Source organism: Haliaeetus leucocephalus, unplaced genomic scaffold, assembly GCF_000737465.1.
Source record: "Haliaeetus leucocephalus isolate CR32 unplaced genomic scaffold, Haliaeetus_leucocephalus-4.0 Scaffold295, whole genome shotgun sequence".
Classification (NCBI taxonomy): Eukaryota; Metazoa; Chordata; class Aves; order Accipitriformes; family Accipitridae; genus Haliaeetus; species Haliaeetus leucocephalus.
In genome coordinates, this window is record NW_010972731.1 from 7,490,743 (window position 1) to 7,509,666 (window position 18,924).

The following is an 18,924-nucleotide window of genomic DNA, read 5'->3' on the forward strand; positions in this document are numbered from 1 at the left end:
CTCTCGCCCTGGAAGTCCACCTGCATCAGCACCTAGTGGTCCTTCTGGCTGGTGGTCTCAGGGGGCTTCTTTTTGGAGTCAATAGAAGCACCCGGGGCTCCCGCAACCCTGTTCTTGAGGTGCTTGGACTGGGACAGTTTGGAGAGCGGGATGCCAAGGGGTGTCCTCATCTCCTCGGTTGTCTTCTGGCTTTCGGGCAAGGAGGTTAAGCGTTTGCTTGATGCTCTGGTGTTGCTTGGTGAAAGGTGGCCAGGCTGCGTGGGCTTGCTGGGGCTGAAGGCTTTGCTCTGCCAGTAGGGCTGGCTGCCTGCAATGGTCTTTTTGGGTTCGGCTCCATCCCCTCTGTATTTGGTGGCCCCAGAGGGTTTCTCTTGTGTTGGGGAGCAGGAGACCTCCTTGCCTTGTTCTCTGCCTGCGGGGTTCCTAGGTCGGTAGCGGTAGATGTGCGTCCCCTGTTTGTTAAAAAGCAGAGAAAGAGATGAGCTGCTGCTGTTTTAAGGATGCTGTCCCCCTGCAAGGACACACCTTCCCACACCTGTGCCATGGACTTGGTCCTCATGGACAAATCCCTCTGCCACTTGGTGTACTCCCTTGCCCAAATTCTTCTGAGACCGGCGGCAGCTCAAAACTGCCTCAAGTCTTAACTATTGCTGCTCCTCTGATTTCTTGCTCTGGCAACGCACTGTCCTGCACATCGCAGCAGCTCAGCAGCCCGGAGGCTGTCCTGAGCCAAGTCCCCGCTGCCTGGAGATCCAGGACCAAGGACGCCAGCGGCATCTCAACACCTTCTCTCCAGCAGCAGCCTGAACGCCCATCTTAATCATCTAAGCGCTCGTTTCAGGCCCAGAGAGCATTCAGTCATCCAGACCCAGCCTGTGGGATTAGGTGGCTACCGAGATTAGATGAAAGGATGGAAGGTTGGGAGAGGAGGTGGGATCAGGAGACAACAGTGAGCTGCAACACCACTGCGGGGGTGGCTCTGATTAGCTGGGTTGAGAGACACGTTTGGATCGGGTCTGAGCACCATTAATCTTAATTCTGGACTGAGTAAGGCCTTAACGCATGGCTGTGGTCACCAGATATTTATCTTCCTCTCCGGGCGTGTCTGCGCAGCAATCTGGAGGTGTGATTGCACCCTGTGCAGACGTTACCCGGGTGAGATTGGATCTAGCGAGCGCAGGTGCTGACGGCAGGATGAGCCGGGGCTGGGAGGCTGCAGAGCCGGCTGCACCGAACTGCCCTGCCTCTGCCGTGACCCCCGCCGTGCCGCTGGCACGACCATCTTCACCGTGCTGTTGGCATCAGCTCGGTGTTCAGTCATTTAGTCCCAATGTCCCAATGGTCTCTCTGGTCCTTGAGTAGACACCTCCCGCTTTGACCAGGAGGGCTGCATTAAAGCAGTTTAGCTTAGGTAATGATAGATTGATTTAACTAGATTGCTTAAAATCAGTGTTAGGGTCTGAGATGTCTTTGGGTGAGAAGGACTAAGGGTGATTTAGCTCCTCTCCCTGCGAGGTCATCACGTGCCTGATGTGGTGCACATGGTGCCTGAGCTGGGTGGTGGGTCCTGAGGGTCCTGACATGCTCTGGCTCTCGGGCAGAAGTTAAACCACGGCTTCCCCGAGCATCCCACCCCAGGAACCGGCACCAGTGGCATGAGCCAGTGCTTGCTCAGGAGTGGCTGAATCCTGGTGGGTACCGAGCACTTCTCTGTAAGTCTTCTGGGAGAGTCTGAGCTCTTTTAAAGTCAGCATTTCCTATGGAGTTGCCTGTTTAAGAGAGCTTGCCTCAAAGCCCAAGGGCTGGCTGTATCATGGATGGACATGGCTTGGCCAGAGTTTTGAGGTGTGATGGTTTGAGCAGTGTGGGTGGTGGAGTTGTGGTAGGAAGAGGCTGGACTCAGTGTCCATTTCATTGTGGGCACTTTTTGGGGAGGAGGTGGAAAAGAAGGAGCGAGAGGGAAGAGGATGGTGGTGGGGAATGGTTAATACTGGCAGGAGGATGTGCTGCTGTGGTCGCACTGGGCTTTTGTGGTGCTATGGCGTAACACCGACCCGTTGCTGGTCTGGAGAGAAACCCAGCCCGTGGGTTGGGTACACATCTTCACTGCATTTGGGCCTGATGCCCAGTGGCTCCAGCGTTTGGAGATGCTTGGGATGCAGTTTGGCAAGGAGGAGGCTGATGTGGAATAGGAGGCATTGGTGGCTGCTCAGCTGTCCTGCCTGGCTCTCCCACAGGTCATCGTTCAGCGGTCGCTCTCTGCTAAGAGCCTGAGTCACGCCAAGGCCGGCTCCATCTTGGCCAGCTACCTGAAGATGTTACCCTTGTTCGTTATCATCATGCCGGGGATGATCAGCAGGGTCCTGTACCCAGGTAAGGGCCTCGCCATGTCAGTGCAGAGCTGGCAGGGTGGGTATTTTGCCTGTCACTGAGTGATGAATGGGAGACGGGCTTATCTGGAAACCCCTGCTCTGCACAGACCTGGGGGCTCTGCAGGAGGGAGAGGGTCAGGAGAGGACCTGAGTGTGCCCGGTGCACTCCTTGTACCTGCCGTGCATCAGCCAACGCTACTGTACTCTATTAACCGTGCAGCCGGGTGTGAACAGGGTTGCATGAATTTAGGCAAGGCAATGCTCCAGGGATAACTTGGCTGCTGTGTTCTCAATGTGATGGAAAACATGATGTTTGCCCCAAGTGAGTCTCCACCTGCGTTTTGGGCTACACTCAGCTATGGGCCAACACATAAGAAATGTGGACCCGGAATAAAAATATTTGGTGGGTGTTGATGGCGATTCTTGTTGGATTTGAGGTTTCTAGAGAGTTAATTGAGGACTGCTTTGGTTTATTATTTTTACGCATGGGAGAAATTATTCTCTGCACATTTCCATCAGCTGAGCGCTGGCTTTCCTAACCCTGGTGGTGTGTTAATTATCTGCCTTTCATCAAAGGGCCGGAACAAGTTATTGCAGGAACACTAACGTACCCGGCCACTCTGAGCAAGGTGGCACCCGGGACCTGGGTCACGGAGCATCAAAGGGCTTGGTGCTCCTTGCCCTGCTTGGCTCTGCAGGGTGCAAGGGGATAGTTGATGTGTGAGGTTAAAACCCTGCTCTGAGCTCTGTGCCACTGGCTGGGAAGGGAGAAGCAAGTGGACTCTGGGCTAGTAAATTTAATTCCCTGTAAATACAGATTAGATGCTTGGCTGGGATAACCTCAGGTGGCTTCAGTGATTTTAGCTGCTGATTTAGCACTGGGGGTTTGAATGCCTCAAAAACAGGGGGTTGGGAGCCTTGAGGAACCAAAATGTTTTGTAGTGGTGCAAGAGGCTGCAGCGCCTGGCTGGAAATAGGAGATTGACCCTGTGATCCCCCTGCCTGGATGGGGTGATGCTCCTGTCGTGGTGGGGATGCTGGTGTGCACCCCATGCTCCAGCAGCGGGGATGCTGGTGTGCACCCTGTGGTCTTGCAGCAGGGTGCTGTCATGCGTCCTGGTGTGGTGACAAGGTCTGGCATCACTCGTGGATCAGCCACGAAGCTGCTGACTGCAATGCTCGCCCACAGAGGTTGCTGTCCCTGTTTCTCTGCTGTCTTGCTCTGCCTAATTATGTGTCCGAATGCTTTTACTTTGATGCTAATCACCTTTGCAAGGAGCTAGAAAACAAGCCTGAGAAGGACACGCCTGCACGCACAGTCTGTCCCTGGCTGGGCACGATGCCACTGCTGATGGGCTGTGAGACGGAGTCCGTACAGCTCCGTACGGCTGTGCCTGGAGCTGCTGGGCTCTGTCCCACAGCCTGATGCCATGGGATAACCTTTAATTCCTGAAAACCTCCCCTTTACGAGCCGTTCCTATTGCACTCTCAGACACCAAGAGCTGTGGCATGGCCACCACCTCCCTGACCAAGAGCACCTCTTGGGTGACTCCTACCATCGCCGCGTGTAGGGCGTTATTCTCCCCTATGGGAAGTCTGATCTCAGCATCTAGGACGCGACACCAAAGCTAGGGATGACACCACGCCTTGGCTGAGCTGGCTGGGTCACCTCCAGGTTTGCAACCTTTGTAGGGTGGAGAAAAATAGGGAAGGTTATAGTAAAAAGTCCTACCTGCGTGGCGCTGCTGGGGTAGGAGCTGTTGCCATCCAGGATAGTGCGGGGCAGCACGCATCTAATCTCCACGGCGTTGCTCCTTCTCTTCATCATGTCCTCCACACGGACATGCTTGAGGGATGGGAGGCTCCCCAGGGGGCTGAGGAAGGTTCCCCGGCTGATGTGAGGGTCACTGAGCTTCCTCTGCATGGGAAGGATCTCCCCATTGTGGGTGACGTCCGAGTTGGTTCGCCGGAGCGGCCCGTAGCGATCCCTCACCTCCAAGTACTCGTCTGAGATGGAGGAGGCGTTGGAGCGGCGGTAGCTGTGGTCAGCAGAGCTGCTGGAGTAGCTCTCCTGGTCACTGAGAGTGATGTACTCCTCTTCCTCCTCCTCCTCCTCTTCTCCCAGCCCATTGTGGGCACAGGGAGGCCCTTTGTCCTCCTGTGGTCCTGCCACCAGCCGGTCTGGCTGGAGATGGCAGGTCTCCATTGAAGCTCTGTTGGGGTTCTCCTCCGGTTCCTGCTTTACACCCACGTGGTCGGCCAGCAGTGGCTGTGTGTCACCCTCCGGGGCAGTGCCGCTGTCGCAGGGTGTAATGACTTTGGTCATCAGGACGCCAACAGGGATGGTCCTTGGCTTTGGAACCGGGGGCTTGACGTCCTCCAGTGTCTCCTCCGGTGGCTTCAAGCGGTGGCCCAATGGTGAAGCAGCAAACGTTCCTGCTTGCTTCGTTGTCCAGCTAGCACCTTCGATGGGGCTGGTAGCAGGGGCTGCAGGAGCTTCCATGGGGGTCTGTGGGGTCTGTCTTTGGCAAGGGGACACCAGAAGTGGCTCTCTGTCTGAGTTTTTCTTGGCCTCCATCTCCCTGGTCTTCAGCATCTGCCGGTGCTGGGCGCTGGCCTGGGAGACGTCGCAGACTTTGATGCGGTTCATCTGCGAGAGCTTCACGTTCTTTATCTTGGGGTCAATAATGTTGATGTAGCCCAAGACTTCGCTCCCAGGCTCGGGGTCAGGCTCGACCCAAGTGGGCAGATAGTCAAACATGTTGGCTTTCTCCAGATTCAGGAGGCCGGGGTGGATGAGCAGGGAGAGGTCCGCCACATCGCCGTGCCTGTCACCCGCCTGGCCCTCGGGCAGGGCTTTGCCTTTGTTGTCTGTCTTCTGGTTTTTGTCCTGGTTCTCGGATGAAGTCTTGCTGATCTGGTCAGCACTCTTGGCCTTCACCAGGGCGTATTTAGGGTTTATCAGCTTCTTCACCACAGCGTTGGCGGGGGTCACCGGCACGACAGAGGGCAGTGTTACGGGCTCGGGTTCAGGCTCTTCACCCATGGAGATGGACTTGAGGCTCACCCCCTTGGACATGAGATAGAGCTCCTGGAACTGCTTGTCGAACGCCTCCACCACTTGGCCCGAGAGGACCGTGATGACGTTTCGGTCTGTCCTTGCAGCAGACCAGGTGAAGCTGGAACAGAAACACAGTGGAAATTCTCTGAGCACTCGCTGGTAAATAACACGCCTCTCCCAAACCCTGGCTTTCCCTGGGGGATTGATGGTGCTAGCAGGGACATGATCTCACTGTAAACATTAATAATAATGAGATGGAAGAAATAGCTCTCATCCCAAATTAGAATGAAGGATTGAAGTCTTGAGCACACTGGAACTTGAAGTAAAAATAAAAGACATTTGCTGTGGGCCAGTTAGTTTTTCCCTTTAGTGTTGGCTACTTTGCCTTTCTCAGTTTGGGTTAGTTAAGAAAAGCGACTCATAAATGAATGTGGTTTTTGTTGTGGCCAGAAAGTAGGAAAGGTTTCAGTTCCATGTTTATGAAACTTGTCTTTTATTGCTGAAAAGCTTACTGAGACTGATCTATTTGTACCAAACTAAGTTTTCACTTGGACAAATTGGAGAATACTTTGGGTAGGAAATGTTTAACTGGAAAAGCTGAGGTCAACATGAGAGCTAGGGCTGGCTGCGGTTTGGTGCTTTTGTCCTTCCTTGTGCTCGTCACATCCATTGGCAGAAGCACTTGTGTCCCACCACCTCCGGGAAGGAGGGGTGTCCTAGACCTGGCTGTGGGTGGTGAGGACCTCTTAGGTCCCACTCCAAATCTCAGGCTGGCCTTGCAAATTCATCTCCCAGTTTAGGAGGAGGGGAGCAAGTCTGGGATGGGGTCCTGGGGCCATGCTGCGCCAGGGACCAGGACTTGGACCACGTGGGTCCACATCGGTCCTTTGACCAACACCTCCATGGAGAGGGCAAGAGGAGACACCGCTGATTACCTGTAGGATCCACACATGGCCCGGTCCCCATCCACGAACATGAACTTCTGGGCCAAAGCCCCTTTGAACTTGGTGGCCGAGCGTGTGAAAAACTCTGTCCCCCCCGTGCTCCGGACTCGCAGGTTCTGCAAAGCAAAGGCAGAGGCATGAGAGGGAGCAGAAGCAAAGGGCTGGTCTTCAGAGCATTGTTCACCCCTCCATTGATGCCCCTGTGGATGCTCCATGGCCCCTCCGAGGACTGGGAAACACTCTTCATGGCCAGCTTAGAGGTGACCACAGCGATGGGAAGATAAAATAACTTGCCCGAGGCCACGCAGCAAACAACCGACTCAAGAATTTCCTGCTTTGCCCGTGTGTTGGACAGTGTTTTCTACCTCTTGAACTCGATGCTGCCTGCATCTGTGGGTGAGCAGTGTGGGACAGTGCTACCAAATGCTTTCCATCTCCTGCGATCTATGCAAATGCCACCAGGGGAGAGGTGATTTTTCACCTCCACTGCAGCGGGAGATGTACGAGGGGTTTTAGGGAGAGGTGGTGACCCTAGGACACCGCACGCGGACCCGATGGCAGTGGGCTTGTCCTCCACCAGGCTCCCCCCTTGCTATGCTCCTAAATCTGAGCATCTAGCCCGGTTTTTAGGGGTAGGTGGGGAAAAGAAAAGATGGTGGGGCAACATCTTTTCACCCCCAGGAAACGAAACTTGGAGACGTGGGCCAAAAAGGACATGCAGGTCCTTGCGGAGGTGGCTGGGGAGCGGGGTGTCCTCCCCCCAGGGAGCCTGGGCACAGAGGGGCAGCCCTGGCTCTGAGAAAATGGTTTTTAACTTCAGTCTGACTCGTGTCTCCGTGTATCTCTGTGGAGAGCACCAGCATATTTTTGCAGCTGAGCAGATAGCATCTTTCACTGTAAATGGTCTCCCTTGGGTGGGGAGAAAATATTTTCTTATGAAAGCACCTGCATTCCTCCTGTTCCTGCTGGGATGTTGGTAATGCCATTGCTAAAGGCACTGTGTCATCACTAGGTCATGCCCTCCTTGGTTGTTTTTTGTGGTGTTTTTTTTTTTTTTTTTTTTAAAAAAAAAAAGCACCAAAAGTCTTTGTCTTCCCCACCTCCAGCCTTCCTTATCTGCTTCCCTGGGCTCTGCTCTCTCCCTGTAGACCATGACCTGGCACAGCCCTAAGCCCAGGTACAAGCCGAACTTGGGTACCCCTGGTCTGCTCCCTTGTGCCTGGCAGCAGGGGCGGTGATTCAACACTGGTTTTAGCATGATGCAAAAGTAAAGACTTTCCTGACTGGATTTCCAGGGAAGTTTTACACACTGAGTGGAGAAGTTTGGGGTTGGTTTTTTTTTTTTTTGGTGCATTTGATTTTTTTTCTAGCGCTCACATTTTTCCCTGGTGTGGCTGGAGGGAAACTGATGCTGAGCACCCCAGTGTCCGGGGTGGGGTGTGGGGGTGCTGGGGGCTGGCTGGCAAGCAGGTTGGAGTGGCAATTCCCACACCTGTCCTATGTTATCCCTACACACGGGGCTGCTGAGAGAGCGGTATTGCCTGGATTGCACAGTAGCCGGCTGCTGGGTAACACTTGCACCCAAGGCTGAGCCCTCTGCCCATCACCAGCCTGGGCATCCTGGGCTCGCAGGTCTCCCAGGGCATCAATCTCTCCCGCTCAGAGCCAAACTTTTGCACAAAGGCACAAAGCAGCCGTGGGTTTTTCTCAGGTAACACCCAGGGGAACAAAGCTCCCCAGAAGCCAGGTGCCAGTTTACCTTTCCCTTCCTCCTCGCTCCCGGCGTATCGCTGCTGTTAAGTAAGATCTGTTTATTTAATCTCTCCCAAGACGAGCGCGCAGCGAGCGAGCGCCCAGCGCGATGGCCGGCTGCCGAGCCTGGGACGGGGTGAATCACTCCCCAAGCACTCGCCGTTGCTCAACGAAGCGACCGCCTTGCCCAAGCCAGCTTGCTAATTGTGAAGCGCAGAAGGCACCCAGATAACGATGTATGTTTTGTTAGCATCTCCTGGCTTACGAAGCAGCTTCCAGACACTGCCCTAGTTTCCTCACAGCCTCCTGCCCTGCTGCATCCCATGCCAGCAAATTGGCTGTAATATGTGGCAAATCCCAACTTCTAGACATTTGCCGAGCTCTGCAGATGTTCTCCTGCTTTTCCAGTCCTGCCACCGGGCTGCTAATACATTAAAACACCAGCGTGCGTCACCTCTGGCTTTTCTGGTCTCGGAGCAGCAGCAATCTGCAGGATACCAGACTCTCCAGGGAGTTTGGATGCGGGTAAAGCTCAGCTGAGTCTGCTTTAATTGTTGTGAGCAGCAATTAAGCAGGGCCGGCAGGCTCGGCAGCTGGGGAAGGCATGAGGCTCGGCCGGCTAGTGCTTTTGGCTTCCCGGGCTGGGGGTCCCCGAGTTCCCCCCACTCCCTGTATCCCAGTCCCGCTCCATCCTGGCGTGAAGGTGTCGTGGCTCCTACGTGATCCTGCCCAGCTGGGGAGGGGGTTCGCCCTCACCGTAAGCAAATTTGGCGAGCTTGCCCAGGCATGGGCCTTCCCGCCAGCCATTTGGCAGCCAGCGCGCGGGGCTGGGTGACGTCAGGTGCAGAAAAATCGCTTTTCTGCCAAGCAACAGGCGAGGCCGAGCCGCTCGCAGCCGGCGGGTGAAGAACAGCCAGGAGAGGGGTGTCTGCAAGCCCCGAAGTGAAACCGCTGGGCTGCTCCGGCGTGTTTGCATCTGATGTTGGCGATGGGAAACGTTGTGCCCAGCCAAGAGCCTGGGACTCTGTCCTGCGGCTGGAGCGAGGGTCCCCGCTCCCGCTGCTGCTGAGGCTGCTATAACTCCCTGCCCTCTCCTCTGCCCCTTCGTCTTCCTCTGCTTTTTGCACAAACACCGTGCCAGGTGATTTTCTCTGTACCCCCTGCACGCACAGGGATGTGTGAAGGCTTTGGGGCACTTTGGGCTGGGGACCGAATCCCCCTGTTGCCAGGCATCGCCCGTGCTGCTTTATTCTTCCCTTTTTTTCAAACAGGATTCGTGCGCAGGAGCGATGTCACGTGCAGCCGCCAGCACCTCCGGGGCCGGCTGAACACGGCGTGTGCGGGCAAATCGGTGCCACTGGTGTGCTGCCCGGTGCGGGTGAGAGTGGTGAGGGCATCCTTGGCAGCTGCCAGGGCCGCCGCAGGCAGCGGGGGTGCCTCCCTGCTTCGCTCCCAGCTCCGTGCTGGGGCGGAGGCTCCAGAAAAGGGGAAAATCGAGTTTTTTAATTCCAGCCTTTGACTTGAGGGAAAGCCCGAAAGCAAAGAGAACCGGCCGGCAGCTGCTCCTGCCGGTCCTGCCCCTGGGGCAGGAGCAGGCATGGGGCTGGTGACAGCGTGGATCCGGCCCCGGCAGGGCGTCTGCCTCTCGCGCCTTCTCTCTTGCCGGCTTGTTCACCAGGACAAACTGAGCACGTAGGTTTGCCCCGGGCTTTACGGTGCCCTGCTCGAGTCATGCCCACCCTTGTGGGGCTGCAGCTCCCTGAACACCCCACTGCCCCAAAGCCAGCATCGGCTGGGTACCAGCAGCCCCCCGGGCTTTCTGCATCTAGCTTTGCTGGGTGGAAATCCACGTCCCCATCTCTCATCCATTCCCCTCCATCCTGCTGCTCCTGGATTTGGGCATCACCTTCAGATTTGGCTACAGGACACATGGACTAAACCCAGCTAGCACTGCCCAAAGTTTGGGGGTTATGATCCCCCCCAAGACAGGAGGGAGCAGGGCTGATAACTCTGATTATCTCCCTGCATCGGAGGAGGTTACCCAGCCCCAGCCCTTTCGGGCCATCCTTACCTTCAAGTGTCCGGCGTGCATCTGCGCTCGCTCGCACATCTGAAGGAAGTGCTTCACGTTGGTCTCATCCAAAATGATGTAGACTCCCACTTTCCTCTTGAAGCCTGCATCCAGGAGGTCCTTGAAGATGTCTACGTCGGTGAACATGTCCATGACCACTGCGATGACCTGGAGAGGGGAGAAGAGAGAAGAGTCTGGGTAGCATGGCTGTGTGACAGCCCCAAGATATAGCCAGTGATTGTTTTGTGAGAGCCAAAGCAACGTGCTCTCTCTCTAGGAGGTTGGGATTTGGTGTGGGGGGAGCCCAGGCTCCCCCCTTGGCTCCAGCCAGCCTGAGGGTGGAAAGGAGGAATCCCCAGTCCCATTCCTCTGCTGTCACTATGGGAGGTTTGGTCTCCAGTGGTGGCCTGTAGCATAATATGCTTGTGAAAAATTGATTTCTGAGGGTGTATCTAACTTTATTGCCTTTCACAAGCTCCACAAGTTTCAGAGTCCAGTTTTGGGTTGAGAAGTTTGGTGTTCCTTTGCTATCGGCACTGCCTGTGGCCCCATTGTGGGGAGCACCAGAAACCTGCAAAGCAATAACGTGTCGCTCTGTCCGAGGGCACGTTGCATGGGGTGGTTGCTGTCTCTGGGGTTATCATGCATGCCTGTGCTGATAGAAACCATATAAAAAATAGCTAAAAGTGACTCTAAGCTTGGTAGAAAGTATCTGGATACTCCTGAGGTGTATTCAGGGGCTGAAATAACTTTTAATACCTTTTAAAAAACAGGTCTGGGTGCAAGCTGACGAGGTTGCTTAAAAGCAGCCAGGAGTTTGCAGCTCCCAGTGCCTGCAACCGGCTGCTGTTCCAAGCCCAGGCTGCTGCTGGCAGCGATGGGGTTGGGTTCAAGGTTAGCTCTCTGCTGTGAGGCCAGAGCACCAGGGGCAGGCGGTTGTTCTGTTATCAGGGCTGCTGACGTCCCTTTTGGTCTCGCTGCCCAGCCCTTGCGTGGCTGGGAGCCTGCTGGGTGCTCGGGGTGTTGCTCCTGCTGCGCAGCATCCCTCCTTTCTCCCAGGCTGTACGAAAGCGGAGCGGAGCCGGGACAATGGTGCCAGCACCCTGTGCAGTGACAGTACGGTTTGGCGACAGTAAGGTTTGGCACATGGCAACGTCACCGTTCTTTGCAAGCCGGAGCTGCCTTTTTTACCCAGGGTGTTTGCTGCTGGGGCAAGTCCCGTGTGTGATAGGAATACATATCTGTGCCGCGTCCAGCCGCGCTGGGATTTTTGCTGGGATGGCTGCCTTAAGCACCAAAGTTCACTCCACGCCTGTGGATTTTGCTTTCCTGGAGATTGCATTGCCCATGATGCAGCAGTGGTTCCTACAGCCCAGCTGAGCCTCCTGATGCAATCCCTGGGGTAGCAAATGGGTAGCGCAGTCCCACAGCCGTGTCTGCCTCCCCTCATCCCGCACAGGGTGGCAACAGCCATGCAGGAAAGCGGCTTGTCATCTGGGCACCGGCATTGTCATCGTCCCATGCTTGGAAATCCATCGGTGCCCCCATCTCTGGGGCTGTTCCTGGAAGGTGCCCTGGGTCAGCAGGAGATGGGTGCTCTCAGCCCTTCGCCATTCCAGGAGGGCTCCGCTGGACACGGCGTGTGGCCGAGCTGGGGGGGACACCAGCATGGGAACGTGCACGCTGTGGGGTGACACAGGGAGACCCTGGGATCCTCCTCCCGCAGGAGGGAAGGGATCAGGGTGGTGCTGGGAGCTTGCACACTCAGGCACGTCCAGTCTGGGGCTCTCAAAGCACCAAGCTGCCTTTTAATTAGTTTTGTGTCACAGGAGGTGGAGATGTCTAATTAGGAAGAGGATCGTGCATTATGACACTGCTGGCTCTTCCCTTCCTTTTCTGCAGGCGATGGGGTGAGGAGCGAAGCTGCGTGGGGAGTCCCAGCCCGCACTGTCTCTGATGCTGCCCCGACCTCCCTAAGCCCAGCCACACACAAGCATTTTGGGAGGTGCCAGTAAGCTGAGCGAGAGGCGACTTTACAGCTCTGCCACTCGATTTTAACTGAATTCCCTTTTATCCTCACCCCACAGCCTCTCAACAGGTTTTGCCATGAAAGGATAAATCCTCACTCCCTTGTGCACCTGCTCGTGTGTTTTGCACGTCCTCCTTGTCCTGGTGGGGAAACTGAGGCAGAAAACGAGGTGACCGCTTTGCATAGGTTGCCCAGTGAGGGCTGCGCTTGTCTTGCCAATGATGTAAAGTGGGACAGGTTCAAAGCTACTCTTAAAGCTTAGGGCTTGGCTTTTCCATTTACAGCAAGTAATCGGGGAGGAGCTGTGCTGTCTGCTGCGAGTCCTGGGTGAGGGGCACCTGAGCTGGGATGGCGTCTCCCCGGGTCGAGGAGGTGGGTTTGGTGGCAGATGCTTTTCTCCCATCTCTGACACCGATGCTCCCTGCAGCCATGGTCATGTCACTTTGCCTGTGTGCTGCATTTTCTTCGGGGGAAGTTGAGGGCTTATAAACTGGGGATGAGAATAGTATTGGCCTTCATTTTGGGATGAAAAGGGTATTTTCCCACTGTGGTCCTGGGATTCCCAAGGCCTTGGCTCGCGGCTATGACTCTGAAGATGGGAAGGTGCTTTGCAGGGACGTGGGCAGGGCACGGTGACGTCCCCCATCCCAAACACTGCTTGCGTGGGGATGGCGAGCAGGCAGTGCTCTGCAGGCAGTTGCCCAGGGTGGCTGGCTCAGGTAGTAGTGAGGCAGCCCAGGTCTCACCCACTTGCCCACATTTTCAACCCGATTCCTCCTGCTCGGCTGGTGCATCCTGTCGCTGCTCAGCGCTTCTGCTTCCCTCCCTGCCGCGTCTTGCCTGCAGGACAGGCTTGGCCTCGGTTTGTCACCGGTATCTCATGCCAGCGTACCAACATGCTGCCCTGGCACAAAATGGGCCAGGAGAGTGAGAATGGCGCTGGCAGTGCTCCCAATGTGGTGACTGTCCAGGGACCACAGGGGCAAAGTCTGCTGCTGGGCTGCCCACACTCAAACCTCGGCTGGGACCGGTTAGGTCTATGCCAAACCCAGGTACCGGGTTTAATCTGCAAAGAATGGAGGTCTGTCTGCTCCAGAGAAGTGAAATCCTGTGTGGTATTTGCTTCCCAGCCCAAGGAATAGGAGTGTCTGGAGCAAACCGTGCCATCCTGCCACAGGGAGCGAGTTGGCACCCTTGTCCCCATCACCTCTACCAGGGCAGCGCTCAGTGCCCTGCATGCTCCGTGCTGGGAAGGTCCCTGGCAGCAGGAGAGCCGCACTTCTTCCCAAAGCCCCTTTGCCGCTGCGTCATCCCAGGAAGCTTTGCCATCCCTTTGCCATTCATCTGGAGGGTGTGGAGAAGAGCAGCCCCAAATCTACAGCCAGATGCTCCCAGCGCCCAAGTGGGTGACGGTTTTCTTCCCAGTGTCCCAGAGCTGCCAAGATCCATTGGATGCAGCAGATGTACAGGTGCTGGGTCCCAACACCCCGAGGAGTGGTGAGCATGGCATCCCCTTGGACACTGGGCAAATGATGTTGGAATTCTTCTGAACAGCTTTGATGAGCGCACAAACTGCAGGATCATGTTTTATAGAGGAAATTACAGCTCTTTATTAGCTCACTCTGAATCATCAGATAATGACTTTTGGGGCATACCACGTGGGCATTTAATAAATTAGGCAGGCACCAAGGCACAATTAGAGGAAGCGTGTTGGGATGAGGGAGAAGTGGGACAAGTAACATTAATAATTGCTCTCCCCTGTCGACCCTTTCATCCAGGAATGGCAGAAGGTTTTGTAAACAGTAATTAATAGGGCCTCCCAACCTTTGCTGGAAGTTGCTCAGGGTAATTCTATCACCACAACCCCAACCTGGAACCTCAAGTGCAGAGAGGAGCTCAGACTCACTGCTGTCTCTGGTGGTTTTTGGCCAAGGTCAGTGTTTTCAGCCTGCTGTAGTTTCTGGTCAGATAGAGCTAAAATCTAGGGAAGAAGAGAGGAGGGAGATCTTCCTCCCTACCCATCCTGTGAGCTTTGCAGCCTGTGGGGATCCACATCGAGGGAGAGATGGCCGTGCCACAGCTGGACCTGGTGAAGGTCTCCAGGGTGAAATCCAGTGGTGCACGATGTCGCTGACCACCTCCATTTGTTGCCACAAAGATGGGGATTTACTGGGAGAGCAGGGACGTGGCGACAGGATCCTGCATCTCTTCTCTCCTCTTTATTCCCAGAAAGAGGAGGGGATCATTTGCATCCCCTGCTCCGGCTCGCCTGCATTTGCCTCTCTGCAAAGCAGAGGCTCTGAACTCAGCAGCGTTTGGCCTCGTTCCTGCAAGCAAATAGGTTCATCTGCACCATCAAAGGGGCCTCACATCTCAGCTCTTGGCTTCTTCGCCCCAGCTCTGAGCCGCCGTGAGCCTCCCCAGTGTCAGCAGTGCTCACGTGGGCTCTGAACTTTCCTCAGCCAGGCTGTCTGTCAGGTGAACTTTGCTCTTCTGGCCATGAGACAGCGACCTGCGTGGAGGTGTTTGGTGTTCGGCATCTGAGAGCGTTTCAGACCGAGTGTCTCTGACAGCGGCGGGAGCATGGTTCATCCTCTGGGATGCAGTACTGAAGCTCTCCCAAGCCTGTGCTCCTTCGCAGGTGGATGAAGAGCACTGCCGCTGCCCGGTGGGCTGGGACAATTCGGCAGGGATCTCCACAGGGTGGCCCAAGGGACACCGCAGGAAGGACAGGGCACGTGGCCAGCCTACGTGACATCTGATGGGGTGGCAGCCGGACCATCCCTCTGTCCGCTCTCGGCTTCGTCAGCCAAACCCTTTCACCTCCGAGCTGCTGTGAAGACCTTAAGCCTTGGCTGAAATCTCCGGGTGCAGAGGAGGGTGGTCTAGCCCAGCGTCCCCACGCTTAGGAGCGCCCACGCCAGCGGTCATCTGGGTCCAGCTGCAGTAACTGCGATCCTCGTATACAGGGTGGGAGACCTCTGGAAGAACCCCACTTGTCAGACCCCATAACTCCTGCCATCCCCAGACCCTGAAGACTGCAGGTTTGAAGCACGCACCCATCTCTACTTTTCCTGGGGTGCCATAAGCTCCAAGCAGGCTCCTGCATGTCACCAGTGGTGTCACCCACATCTCATCCCACTGGTGGGGACCACCTGGACAAAGAGGCAGAGCCCAGCCTTGCTCATGGGGGGCATCAAGGTACCGGTGACAAGCACGGCAGCGTTGACCGTGGCCATGTCCCTGCGGCTTGGAGAGGCTCCAAGGAGAGGTGGGGATGGTGCAGGCAGGAGGGCCTGGCAGCTGCCTGACTCAACCGCCTGGCTCTGCTGAGCCAGAGGAGGGTGGTAGGATGACTCAGGAGATGCCGTTTATGTGGGGGCAGGCGGGAAGCGGTGAGTAAGCTAAGCCAGGCAGGAGCTCCAAGCCCGGGTCAGATGCAGCTGGAAAGACCCGAAGATGAGGCATTACTTGTAGCGGGGGAGTTCTCCCATCCTCCATCCCATGGGACTTCAACCCTCTCTTCCCTTTGTCCTCACTGCAAAGTCCTTTGGTGGGGAAAATGTCACAGGTAAGGACAGGTCACCTCAACTTTTGCTGCTGGGGAAAGTCCTGCCCCAGCACCCCAAGGTGACAATGGCCAGAGGTGGCTCCTGTCCACAGCGGAGCATCCCTGATCCCCTGCATCAGCTGTCCCTGTGAACCGGCTGCCTCGGATGCATCAGGAAATCGGTTTTCCTGCCTGAGCCGGGGCTTTTCGTGCTCAGACCCCCGGCCCCCTGGTCCTGGAGAAGCTCTGACGGCTGCGTGCCACCAGGCTTCCCTCTCTCCTGCCAGGATCTGTGAACCCCAGCACCGTCCCTGGCCCCAGCACGGGGGTCTCTGGAGCTGGGTGGACCCGACACATCCTAGCCTGTCTCCCCCTGCTCCATAGCCACCCTGGCAGGGTCTCCCCATTTTCCTGCTGGAGCATCCCCAGGGTTGGGATGTTCCTTGGAGCTGGATTTCTCAAGGGAGCGGATGCACAGAGCTCGAAGGGCTTCAAAGCACTGCAAAACTAGCAGGTACTGACCTCTTCCACACTTCCCAGCGGGGACTTGGTCACTGGGCAATACCACCAACTTCTGCCCACCACCGCTGGCCTTCAACGCATGCCATCATCTCCCTCCTTCCCTGGTCCTCCTGCCCGTGACACCAGCCTGACACCATCGCTCATGCACCCCAACTCCCTGCTCCTTGGTTTGATGCCACAGGGAGGACAAGCTTCAACCCAAATCCCCTCGGCATCTCCCCAGCCTTCTCCTGCACACCAGCTCATTGTTTTCCTCTTAAAGCCAGGATAAGGCCAGCTGGGAGCACCGCAGCAATCTCGGGCCAAACTTGACCCTCGTATATGTCAGTGCCAGACCGGCGGCTTTGGCTGCTTTGCCGCAGGGCTGAGTTTGGCTCCTCTGGTTCCTGCGTGTTGCCACATGCAGTCACACAGGGCTCTGGGAATAATGATCGTGGGTGCCTGGGACCATGGGCTCGCAGCTGGGAAGCAGCTTAACCCATTTTTCTCCCCGGTGGTTTTACCTGCAGCCCTGTAGGGACCCTGGGATTAATGATGCTGTCGTACGGATGATGGGAAGGGTCGCATTGCTCCCAAGGAGTGCTGGACCAGGCTAAGAGCATCTTCTGATCAGCGAAATCTGATCCCCAAATATTGATTACACTGACTGAACATGGAAAAACCCCAAACACTTGACCCCGCTGCCTTTGCTTGGGCAGACCTCCCTGCAGGACAGGGATTGCCTGGCTGAGCAGGACTTTCGGATCTGTCCTCGGCGGAACAGCCTGGGGCAAATCCTGCCCCGTCCCCGCGGCACACCTCACCTTCTGAGCCTGGCAGATCATCTTCCGCACCACCTCCTTGATGTGCGCTTGCCCTTCGATGGGTGGCTGCATGTAGACGGTGGCACGGGTGACCCCGCGGTAGGCGATGGTCTCGGGCCAGCCGAGGTCCAGCTGGGGGATGGAGCGGTCCGACCTCTGGGGCCAGTACTCCAGGGAGGGGGCCACGTCTTGATCATCCCCTTGGCTGTTGCGATCGCCTTCGCTCTCCCCCGCGCTGCTGCCGTGGCGTGGGATGTACTCGGAGCCGGGGTCGTATGTCTCCAGCGTGTCCAGGATCTTCTTTAGCTCCAGCTCGGAGAGGAAGTCCCTGATGTTCTCCTTCTTCAGGACCTCATAGAAGGCGTCGGGGCCGCGGGAGGCCAGTGCCTCCAGGGCCAGGCGTTGCTCCTCGCTGTAGAAGAACTCGGGCTTGGACTCGCTGGACCTCCAGTTTACATGGCTGTCGTCCAGGCACTGCACCTGGGAGAAAGCCATGGTGACCGCGCGCGCCGGTACGCTCTCCGAAGGGAGCTCTGTACCCCCAGTGAGCACCAGATATCAACAATAAATAAGGAATTAATTATTCCCCAGTCTTTACACAATTCGCTTTGCTTCGTCCTTCCTGGCTCAATGCACAGATGGGGAAACCTGCCGCTCCCTGCTCCGCCGGCTCCTGCCACGCTGGAGCTCTTCTGCACCGGGGAGGAGGATTGAGTTTCTCGCTTGCTCCTGGCTCCGTGCAGCGAGAGGGCTCCAGGCAAGGAAAACCTGGAGCTTCCCACAGCCGGGGCTGTGCGACGGGGCTGTGCACCACCGGGAAGGTCCTCTACCTCCGGCTCCACGCTGTTCTCATCCTCCGCTCTTTCAAGACAACGATAATACCGGATAAAATAAGAAGTGGAAAACAAATGAACAAAGAATTGGCTTAATAAAGGACGGAGAAAAGCAGGATTTCTCAACCCAGATGCCGTCCGTCGTTATCGTTCCTGGAGAACTGGGTCAGCCGGTGGGTTTCACGGCAGCAACCGTCTCCGTCAGCCTCTTGTGCATCGCCCTGGCTGGCAGGTCGATTATTTCGGGCTCCTGCCAGCGCACAGTGCTGGGGCCGGACAGGTAACAGCAAGAAGTGAAAAGAGGAAAAGCAAAAGAGTGATTCATCACTCCGCCCTGCCCCACCTGCAGTCACATGCTGCCTTCACACATTCCCGGCCCTGCCCGCACATTAACTCTTTCGGCTGATGCCGTCCTCACACGTCCGTCCTGGACCAAGAGTCCCCCGGGACCGTGTGGGTGCAGGAGGTGGGTGGGCGGCTGGGGAGGGGTTTGGGTGTTTGTCTTAAAAAAAAAAAAAAACACGAAACCAAACCGGTTCTCCCCTGAAATCTCCCCCTCTCCCAGTGTGCCAGCTGGTAAGCCAATATTTTCCAGGAAAGCAGCTCTGCTTTGCGGTTAACTCCTCCTGTGCTGAGCGCAAGGACCTCTGTGCTGGTGTGGGAGCTCAAAGCCCAGGTGGGTCCGGGGAGCAGCACTGGGTCGGAGCTGCCATAAAGTTCCAAAGCTGCACCAGGGGAGGTTTAGACTGGACTTAGGAAGCATTTCTTTACTGCGAGGGTGGTCAAACACTGGAACAGGCTTCCTAGAGAGGTGCTTGATGTTCCAAGCTCATTTAAGAGGCATTTGGGCAATGCCCTTAATAATATGCCTGAACTGGTCAGGCAGTTGGACTAGATGATCATTGTAAGTCCCATCAAACTGAAATATTCTATTCTATTCCATTCGATTCTAAACTCTTCTCTGCTTTGGCGTGAGGTTTGCAGAAT

At 56.1% G+C, this 18,924-nt stretch overlaps 2 protein-coding genes across 5 annotated transcripts in view; one reads left to right on the forward strand and one right to left on the reverse strand.

Moving 5' to 3' along the window:
• SLC5A10 (solute carrier family 5 (sodium/sugar cotransporter), member 10) overlaps positions 1-18,924 on the forward strand; it is a 41,215-nt gene that overhangs the window by 14,912 nt on the left and 7,379 nt on the right. For 3 of the 4 annotated variants that reach the window (XM_010570395.1, XM_010570397.1, XM_010570396.1), the window contains one exon: positions 2,238-2,373. In XM_010570395.1, the coding sequence (XP_010568697.1) occupies positions 2,238-2,373 (136 nt within the window). Of the gene's footprint in view, positions 1-2,237; positions 2,374-17,282; positions 17,291-18,924 lie in introns of all 4 variants that reach the window. The other variant, XM_010570394.1, reaches the window with a different exon arrangement.
• Positions 33-17,599, reverse strand: FAM83G (family with sequence similarity 83, member G). The gene is made up of 5 exons (XM_010570393.1): positions 17,105-17,599; positions 10,201-10,368; positions 6,369-6,493; positions 4,105-5,551; positions 33-452 (listed from the first exon to the last, which is right to left on the reverse strand). Exons 1-5 carry the CDS (start codon positions 17,597-17,599, stop codon positions 33-35), a joined length of 2,655 nt encoding a protein of 884 aa, XP_010568695.1.